Here is a 10,699-nt window from a genome sequence, read left to right as displayed (position 1 = left end):
CAATCAGCAGTTTAAAAAACAAGTTAATGAAAGAGCCAAAGACATGAACAAAAGTGGCCAAATACAGGGCAAAGTAGGTGTTGACCAGCCCATTCTCGTGACAGATGAATCAACATCAAAGACATTATAAAATATAACCAAATGTTCAGATATAAATCCAAAATATTAATTCTTTGTCCATATTGTTCTTCCTAAGATTAACCAACTTTAGCAATCTTTGACGGGTAAACGGTGAACTACTAACCTGCCTGATGCTGCTAAAGAGACAACACCAAGTAATTGCACTGATATAACGCTATCTACCACATCAGATATGTGCCAGTTAGGGGAAGGAAATTTGGTAGGCACCACAATTATTCAACAACTTCAAGACTTTAATGAAACCACAAGAACTATCATCCATGGAAATACATTATATCCAAGCAATTGTAAGATAAACTCATGATTAAGTCAGTCAACTACGCAAATTCTTTAATCAAATCTGCCAGCTGAACTTCGAGAGCAGGTTGGGAGAATGGCTAAAATTACAGGGATTAGCGTTTCTTTACTTTTGAGTTTTCTTTTTTAATGAAAGCATGGCTAATAAACTCGAGACATTTTTGAAACTTGATTAATTATTTAGCCCCCTAAAGAATTTACAGATAGCTCTGTCTCAGATGCGCTTATTCTCTTTGATTAGTATATCGGAGAAAAGCTTAAAATCTGCAGCTTATTAGGCGTGGTGATTAGAGAAGAATCCCTTAAGTCTAACATGGACTCCATAATAGCATGATTAGCGACTAAAATTAAATCAAGTTACAAAACACTATCCACAAAAGATGGAACGGGTGATTGTAATTAAAATCACCAAAAATCGGTGGTTACACACTTTGGAGCAGGAACTTTTTCCCTCCAAAGTTTGGGTAAGTTGTGAAAAGACCAGGTACTCATTATTCTGCCCATGCATCAAGAAGGCTCATTTATTAGAAGATAAAGGATAGAGGCAATAAAGTTACCAGGCGAAGCTCTCTCTGCAAATTTCCAACCAACCACCAATCCACATGTATAATCACAAAAGGACTATTTCGAGGGAAGGAAGGGGGGTAATCATGCAATTTGTTCTACTAACTCGTGTTTTCCTCCACTAACTCATGCAACTACACAGTGCAGGCATCTATCAATTTCAGTTTTCTGTAAATAAATGATCAGAAGATTATTTACTCAGATTTTGCACTGGCAAACTGGGATTTAAAATCCATCATAATACCTCAAAACATACCTTCTGCCAAATTGGTAGATCAATTCTGCATGTTTGTTTTTCAACATGCAACCATAAAAAATTTAAGCTTGTCTTGACTATAACAGTAACAAGAATCGAGTATTAACTGCATGAGATGCATTTCTATAACTAACATAACATGTTAATGATGAATAAAAAAAATCTACATGCTTAAGCTATGCATGAACAATTCAAGAAAACTGAAAACCTTTGCTTTAACTTGCAGAGAAAATGTGGCACTAAAGGAGTACTTAGCAAATAAGAATAATTGTCCAACAATATTTAGAACCAGCAATCTGCCACGTATTTTTCCCAGAGAAACCAAGCTTATCTTTACCATATATGCAAATAATTACTCAAGAGCTTAGACATAGAAGAAGAAATTCAGTTTAATAGTGAAACTGAAAATAATTAATAAAAAATGCGTGACATGAAAATTATTCAAATTATAATATCCAAGAGACAGATGAAGATGTGATTCCTCAAGTTAATTCTTACAACTACAAACAAAAGAAAACTTTGATTCATGACTCACCTGGACAATGGTATCAAGAATCTTCCTGCCAAAGTTTCATGGAGTAGACATTTTTCACAAAATAATCGGCAGAAATGCCTTGATGAAAAATCATGTTTAGATGTATTTATTCAAAATTGCAACAATTTTGGCATTAGGTTCTAGTGTTACTCAATTGGGCCTCGTAAAAGCACATTTAGTGTGAGACTGCTTCTCAGATGACACAGATTCTAATTGGAAACTCAACTCACAATTCGTTCATTAAAGTATACCTATACATTATTGGAAAAACTCGAAAACAGCAAGATTAATCAGTATATGATCATTGCCTGAAGACCAAGAATCTGGAACTATGAAAGATTACAATTCGACAGGACCAACTAGCAACTTCTACCTTATCACAGCTGAGAGCCTAAGAACAGAAACCTACCCCATCATCTTTATTCAATGTACAAGATACAAAAGAACCCTATGACCACAAAATCATCATTTTGTACAGGACCTAACCAACAAGGTAGGGGGGAAAACAACAAATCACCCGACTCACCTCCACGGCTGACAATAAATCTTATCAAAATTGACTCTTTCCGGTTTCTCAATATACTTTGATTTTCCTATCAACTCTTCCTACGATTGCCACGCAGAACCTTAATCAAACTGGATGAATTTCTCCTTATTTTTTCATTATCATCCTCCAGTAATCCCAGACAAATCTCCAAAATTCCCCCTTTAGTCGCCTCCAGAACCATTTTTTCACTATTACAAAGGGAATTCAGTGCCAACAAGGCATATTGAATTCCCCTCGAGCTTCCATTTCTCAGCACCCGCGCTAAAATCTGAACGCATCCATTATACCTTTCCATTTGTTCTCTACCTTCCCGACACTTAGCCAGCACACCAAGAACTTCAACAGCCCTTTCAAGACCAGAATCAACACTTCTTAACAAAATCGGGACTGCCCCACATTCTACGGCTCTCCTACGATTATCTGGAAAAGAACATATAGCATAGAGCGCTGTGGCCGCTTCTTTCTTCTCTCTGCCTTCACCATCTCGAAGAAGAGAAACAAGAGCTCCTATAGCATATGGATACGCACCAATGGTGGCTTTGTTCACCTCCACGACCGCCAAACTCGTCAACATGGTTGCCGCCACTGCTCGGCAATCCGATGAGCCACCTAACAGAACAGCCACAACCTTCCCGATCGCACCCTCCGCCACCAAACCCACCTTGTTATCGTCGTCGAGACTAAGGTTGAGCAACAACGAAAGCGCTTTCTCCTGTAGACTAGGCTCACCAGAGTCAACGCAGTGCAGCACCGCCGACACGACTCCTGACTCAGTCAACCGCCGACGGAAAACCGAGTCACGCTTGGAAAGGCGCGTAAGTTGGTCCAGCAATTCAATTCTGCTCTCCAGCGACGACGAGCGAGAGGTAATGGAAAAAACTAGGGTTTCCGGTTGGGGAGGAGGATGCTGCTTGAATGATGAGATATGATAATAGCTTGAAATCAAGCTTCTGAGAGCGTGATTGGGGATGAGGGAAGGGCAATCAGGGAGGGGTAGTTTGGTAATCGGACAAGTCCGGTGGCCGGCGTCGAGCCAGCGCTGGATTGAAGACCGGTCGAAGGTGTGACCCGAAGACAGGATAACCGGGTCGGACATTATCTCGAGCGAAATCGGACACTTGAAGTGGTCCGGGAGGTGCGTAGGATTAGGAGCAGCCATGGCAGCAACAGTTTCTCTCGCTAGAAAATTTGAGACTTCCTTGTGACGGAGCGACAGCGAGTGTTTAAGTGGAGGCGTCATTTTTTTTTTTTTTCCCCGAGAAGTATTTCTTACTTTCGGTGAGCGTTTAGCATAACGTCTTTAACTTTTTTTTAGTTTCACTGTTTGAAAGACTTCAGGAGCTGTAAATACGTTAATACCCTTGTTTCTGTGCTATAATTTCCATGAATAGTAGTGACGGACGAACGGCTAGCGTTGGGAATTGGCGTATTTGGTCCTAACAGAGAAAGTACAACAAAACTAGGTCAAGAATCATGGCGAAACAGTTGAATACAAATGGTGCCTCAAAGCATGTGGGGTAAAACTTGATATTAACCATTCAATTAACAATTATGGTATTGTTGATTGTAATAGAGGATGGGTTAAGGGCAGAATTCATGAATATCCTTAAAGAATAAAATTCTATTAAAATGATAAGTTGGATAAAGTTAACGTTTATTTTAACTTTCTTAAAACTTTTATGATTATCAAATATGAGTTTTTAAATAATCATTCCCTTATTAAAATTATTAAAAAAATTAAAGAATTTATTATGAGTGACTAAATAATCATGCTTGAACACATATCTAAAATAAATAAATAAATGTATTGATTGACTTGCACATACAATTTTAAATGATAATTTAAACATGAAGATTAAGATTTTTTATATTCCCCCTAATGGTATGAGAATTTTTGGCACTTTGCAACGACTTGATCATAGCACAGAAAAAATTAGGTCAAGAATTCTTGTATTGTAAGAGAGGAGAATCAATAATCAACAATAACTACAAACTTTATTATATTAGGCAAGATCAGTTACATGTATTGTACTAAGTCATTATATTTGTCAACAACATTAGTAATGGCGCATTATATCAAATTATCATGACAAGTACCACAAAATGGTTAATTTCTCCAAATGTATGATAAAGAGGAACAGTCAAATCTCTTATAATGAGTTGTTTCTGATATCCCTAGCATGGTTGAAGAGAGGATGGCCATGATAATGTCTACTAAAAATTAGGGAAATCATTTGAAGAATCATAGTAAATATTGACTTGAGAGATCTTTTCTTCCTAACAAAGATATCAAGTCCTTCAAGCTAGAAGTTTCCTAGTAGCGCTGGCCATGCATTTGGTAATTTGAAAAAAAAATTAAAAAGTATACTTTTTTTTAATGCAAGACCATAATAAAAATATCATGTAAAAGAATTAAAATCAAGTTATATCAAAAGTCAAAATACTTTTACAATCTATGAGAACATCATCAAATAAAATAGTATCAAAATATTCACTTAAAATCTTATGAGTTAAAAGATCAATACAATGATTGCTTCTCTATAAAAAAGTGTTTCGCAAAACTACTTCTTAGTGACTGACGTATTTCCAAAATCCCACTAATTTTACCATGTGTTTTTAAATTTTAAATATTTTACACTAAAAAAAGATATTCTATCTAATTTTAACATGTTTTTATTTTAAATTTTAAAATATTTATAAATGATTTTTTTCACGATAAATTTTAAATTGAATAGTTTATTCTGATTTAAAAAGTTGATCGATGTTTCTTTGTTTGTTTTTTTCATTGGTAAGAAGTTGATGTTTCGTTTTATAAGATATTTTATAAAATTTAAATAGTAATCAATGCGTTTTTTCTTCAAAAATACCCATTAAAAAAGTGCTTTTAAGTTTGTAATTAATTAAGAAGTGTGTGAAAAAGAGTAGAGTATTTAATGAAGAGTATTTACAATAATATGGGACAATTTTAAAGACATCAATTAATTTTCTTAACCTATTTAAAATAGATAATAGATACTCCTTTCAAACTACAACATAAATTATTGTTAATTATCTGTATTTCTCAAAAAAGGTTAATCAAAATCTTAATATTTTTTAAAATTTTGATATCTTTTTAATTGTGCCTTTGATAGTAATAAATATAACAATTAATTTATTCAAAACACCCTCATTAATTGTTCAATAAAATAAAAGCGTAACTAAAAAAAATCAAATACTTACCAAATGCCTTGTATTTTGAACCATGTAAAGCTTTTAAAAAAAATTTTATATTATGATTTAAAGAGTAATTCTATCTCAAGCAAAAGAAAAAAAGGAATTTTGTCTTATGAAATTGGATAAAGTAACAATCACGATTAAATTCTCAAAACTGAATTTATGACAGTTAAATTTTAATTAAATTTTCTATAAAATTAGTTAAAAATATTATTGATGAATATAATTATAAATAAGATATTTAAATTTTATATGTAACTCTCATATTAGGATTTTTGTTTGAAATTGTCTGAAATTACTATTTACAACTCATTCCTTGAAAATTTTTGCTTGCAGCCTAATTGCTATTTATTTATTTTTAACCTAATTGTCATTCTTCTTTAAATAAAACATCTTTTAAAAGAGATTGATGGTATTTAATATCAAACGCTTGGTCTAGCATTAGTTATATTCTTTTTAATATTATTATTTTTTAAATTCATTAATTATAAAAGAAAATATAGTGTAAATTTAAAATCTTTTCATCAATAAAATTAAAATTTTAATATTTTTAAATAAAATTAATAATTTAATTATATCTTCTTAATTTTATGAGTCATTAAAGTGTCTTATAATACACACGGGAATGTATATTTTTTTTTAACTAAGAATAAAATTATCAAAATCCAATTTTATGGGCCAGTCTCCCCAAACGACGCGTGTGGTCATTATCTCAAGTTGAACTATAGGAACACACACATATAATTGGCCGAAAAAAAGACACACACACATAACACGCGTGGACTGCAGCATGTGGATGCAGATCGGTTCACTATGTCATCAAATCTTGATAGTGGCTTTAAATTACAGTTTAAACCTCACGATCCCTTTGCATGTTTTTTAGCTAATAATAAAAAAAAAGTTAATAACAATTAATATCAAAATCCAATTTCATGGGCCAGTCCCCCCAATGACACGTGTCGCCATTGTCTAAAGTTGAATTATTTTCACATATACACACATGCACATAAAGATATATATATATATATATATATATATATCGTGTGCGCTGCAAAGTGTGGATGCAGATCGGTTCACCTATGTCATCAAATCTTGATAGTGGCTTTAAAGTTTAAACCTCACGGTTCCTTTGCATGATCTTTAATTCTTCATCCAGCACTCGCCTTATGTAAAATTGTTATTTTTCACATTAAGCTAGATTATATTTGCAAAACCATTTAATCTTTGATTTATAAATTATAACAACATTTTATAAATTTTATATTGTATATAGCTATAAAATAAATAAATAAATTATTTATTTTTATGTTGATTTCAAAATAAACCAAATTATACATTATTTATCAATAAATGATATGGTTTATTATACATTTTTCATCTTGTATCGATTTTGTTTGTCCCAAAAAGGTAACATCTAAATTTAATAATCACGTTGGCAAAATGTTTAAAGTATACTCCCTCCATTTAAAAATATAAGATATTTTTTAAGGAGTTGAATGTTCAAAAATACAGGGTAATTTTAATCTTTCGAGATATAATCATTATTTTTTTTTTAAAAATACCCCTATTGATAATAACTTTATATTTATTATAAAATGTTTAATAAAGATAAAGATGAAAAATTAGGGTTAGTTTGAAAGAAGATAACTATTTTATTGAAAAGTGAGATTCAGTTAAAAATATTTTATATTTTTGAATGAAGGGAGTATTAAAATTAAAATTTAATATTTTAATGACTGAAATTATAACTGATACTCTCAACAATTATTATTGATTTTTCAAATTTAAACTCAAATTTTCCCGATATCATAAAAATACTTTGAAGGTTAAATTTAAAGAAAGTGAATGGTATTTTTAAACTAGCGTCAATTATAAGTTCAATCAATCAGATAAATTTTAATTCTAAAATCCTTGTAATTATTACTGCATTCAGTCCATAGGAAATTATAACGTTTAGCATTGAAAAGTTTAATTATAGGTACTCTATACAGTAAATCGTTCAAAAAAAAAAAAGGTACTCTATACCGTAAATAAATGAACCAAATAAATATAATCAACGGAGTTAGATTTAGTAGAAGATGATATTCCCTCACAATGTAACGTATTAATTTAGAACATCTATTAAAAGATATGTCCAATGGCAAGGTTAGGATCTAGAGTCAAGGAATGCGAGAGAACTCAATTTAAAAATAATAATTAAAAAATATTATAATAATTTAAAAAAATTATTACTTAGACAAAAATATAATAACATAAGTAAAGTTATGCATATTTTTATTTTAAAAAAATATACTGAGAATTTATTTGGGCAAAAAAAAATATTGAGAAAGTTGATATAGAGTTTAATTTAAAAAAAGAAAAGGAAAAGAAAATTGTTACCTAAAAGGATGGCTTTAATTTGTTATGCTTGGATTTTATTATAAAATAAACAACTCCTAATTCATTTTTTTTAATAATATGTCAAATAAGTATAAAAAAATTTTGTTTAAATTTATAAAATATGAGTTAAAATATCATTTATTTAAGAAGTTTTAGAATCCAAATATTTTTTATTAAATCTAGAAGGTTCAAAATTCTAAAACTAGGCGGGGTGCAAGATTGCAACTTTTATATACTATTCATATAATATTCTCCATGTGAGGAGGTGCATTTGCACCCCTCAAATACACTTAACTCGGCGTTGGATATGTTTATATTTAGTGCATGATCATATTTTTAATTTTATTACTTTTAATAGAATGACACATGTATGTAATAAAAAGAAATAAAGAAATGAACCTAAATATTGAAGTAATTTTGTAACAAATCAGTTGGTATCCAAAATTATATTACATTCTGACTAATCTAGATTTGAGTCAAATTAAGCTCCAAATGGGAACATTTTAATTAATAGAAGAATGAAGTGATGGGAATTGAAAAAACGAGTTAAAATCAAACATTTATCATCATGAGTTAATGTTTGGTTGCCCATATCATGAAGAGAGGGAAAAAATAGGAAAGAAGATAGGTCAGTTTCACATATCATATGGAGCTTACAGTAAGATTCTTACCCATGTAATTAAAATTACGTATCTTTATGTTTTTGTATTCTATTTAAATTCATCTTATAAAAGATATAGTTAATAAAAATAATTGTGAATTGAAATATGTAAGATTGAGATACACTGTGTATTCCCATCATCATCATCATTAATAAGAGAAAGTTACCCTGGTTGAATGGCAACATGTAGTAGAAAAGGACAAAGAGTTGATATGCAGAGGCGTCCACAAGTGTTGGGACATGCAACACTTGTTTGCATTTGTGTGATTAATGTGTAAAGTTATAAACCAACAAGAATGGCATTAATGTTGATAAGCAACACTTCATTTTTTTGGAAAATGACTTCTCCGTTGTTTTACAAAGACATGTGAATCAGACCCAAATACGCACCAATACGCACCAGCCAATCAAATGGTCAGACTTAATTCTTTTATCCTATATTATAGGACATTTTTTAGAATAAAATAGTTTACAATACCCTATTGATAAGTGCATATTTTATAGTTAAATAAGTTTAGATTTGATTAAATTTATTTATATTTTATATTATTTAACTTATATTTATATATTTTTCTCTCATCACTTAATTATAAGATAAATATTATGAATATTATATAATTATATGAGTGAATGCCCATAACTCCTAATGCTTATGATTCTTCATCTCCCATATATAATCTCCCATATAGAAGGAGTTTTTCAAAGTTAATGCCTTATAATCTCCAAAAACTACATACTATGCTATTATGTCCTTCTTTATTCATTTGTAACATTAAGGTTGAAGAACTCTAAATAGAGGTCATGTACAAAGCATTGGGTACCCAAGTGAATGAACTATTTCTATTATTTTCTCTCCCAATTCTTCTTGCCTTGCTATTCTATTTTCTTCCCCTCTTTCTTCTTATTTTCATAACACATTATCAGCATGAATTGGCGCTAAAAATAAGGTATGAGATTTTAGTTAGATTAATGTGTTCTTATATTATATATATAATTATATTTTATATTATTATTCTATTAACATTCATGGTTATAATGTTATTTACATGTTTACAACACTATATTTTATTGTTTTATTTTACTATCCCTTTCCTTTTTTTTTTAAGTTACAAAGTGATTTTACATTGCTCCATTTTAGTCATTTGAAAATAATTACTCCCTCCATTCAAAAATATAAGGCATTTTTTGAAGAGTTGGATGTTAAAAAACATAAGGCATTTTTAGTCTTTTGAAGTATAATCATTACTTTTTTGTCAAAAGTGCTCCTATTGATAATGAATTTATATTTATTGTAGGGTATTTAATAGAGTTAAATATGAAAAGATAAAGTTAGTTTGAAAGTAGATAACAATTTTATTGGAGGGTGAGATTCAGTTAAAAATACTTTATATTTTTTAACAGAGGGAGTATGTGATTAGTGATTTAATTTAATCAAGTCTCATTAACCATCTATTGCTTTATTTTTATTATTTGTTATTCTATATTTTTATGAAGATTGATATACTTATTTTTCTTTATTTATAATTATGTATTTGATGTCATTTTTTTAGTCCTCCATTAAATTAATACCATATATATACATATTATACATTTTGTATTTCTTTATATGCATGTGTATTTATATTCATCAATTTATGCTATTAATATAATTTGTTTTATTTGTTAATATCATATGAATTGTTTAATTTATCGATCAATTTATTTGCTTTATTGCATTTCTTTATCTTTAATATGCTTTATTTGTTTAGTAAGTTTGGTTGTTTATATTCGTGTTTCTTTATATTGTGCCTTATTATGAATTATATTTTATAATCTGTTCATTGTTATTTATCATTTTGGTGTGTGTATCTGTGAAGGATTGTTTTTTTTTTACTATAATATTATTTTATTATGCTTTATTTATTAATTTTGTTATAATTCTAATTGTTATTATTATTTTAGTTTGAATCATAGAAAATCTTAACTTGAATTTATGACTCTTAATATTACAAGAAAGAATTATCTATCATGAGTGCTAGATGCTAAAATTCACCTAGATGCCAAAGGTCTAAGAAATGTAATTTTATCTGAAAATGAAGCAAGTAGTCAGAATAAGACTAAAACAAT

At 29.8% G+C, this 10,699-nt stretch overlaps 1 protein-coding gene across 1 annotated transcript; it reads right to left on the bottom strand.

Annotated features, from left to right (window-relative positions):
- Positions 1 to 2,006: 2,006 nt before the first annotated feature.
- LOC129286672 (U-box domain-containing protein 8-like) lies at positions 2,007 to 3,613 on the bottom strand. Its single transcript, XM_054922655.1, has one exon. It carries the CDS (start codon positions 3,578 to 3,580, stop codon positions 2,390 to 2,392), a length of 1,191 nt encoding a protein of 396 aa, XP_054778630.1. The 5' UTR covers positions 3,581 to 3,613; the 3' UTR covers positions 2,007 to 2,389.
- Positions 3,614 to 10,699: the final 7,086 nt, after the last annotated feature.

Source organism: Prosopis cineraria, unplaced genomic scaffold (genome assembly GCF_029017545.1).
Source record: "Prosopis cineraria cultivar Desert tree isolate PC_DT_omini unplaced genomic scaffold, ASM2901754v1 PC11, whole genome shotgun sequence".
Lineage (NCBI taxonomy): Eukaryota > Viridiplantae > Streptophyta > Magnoliopsida > Fabales > Fabaceae > Prosopis > Prosopis cineraria.
Note: the sequence above shows the minus strand (reverse complement) of the source record. Positions and strands in the feature narration are given on the sequence as shown.

Coding starts and splice junctions, on each gene's coding strand:
- LOC129286672 (XM_054922655.1), bottom strand. CDS start 3,580: ATGACGCCTCCACTTAAACACTCGCTGTCGCTCCGTCACAAGGAAGTC.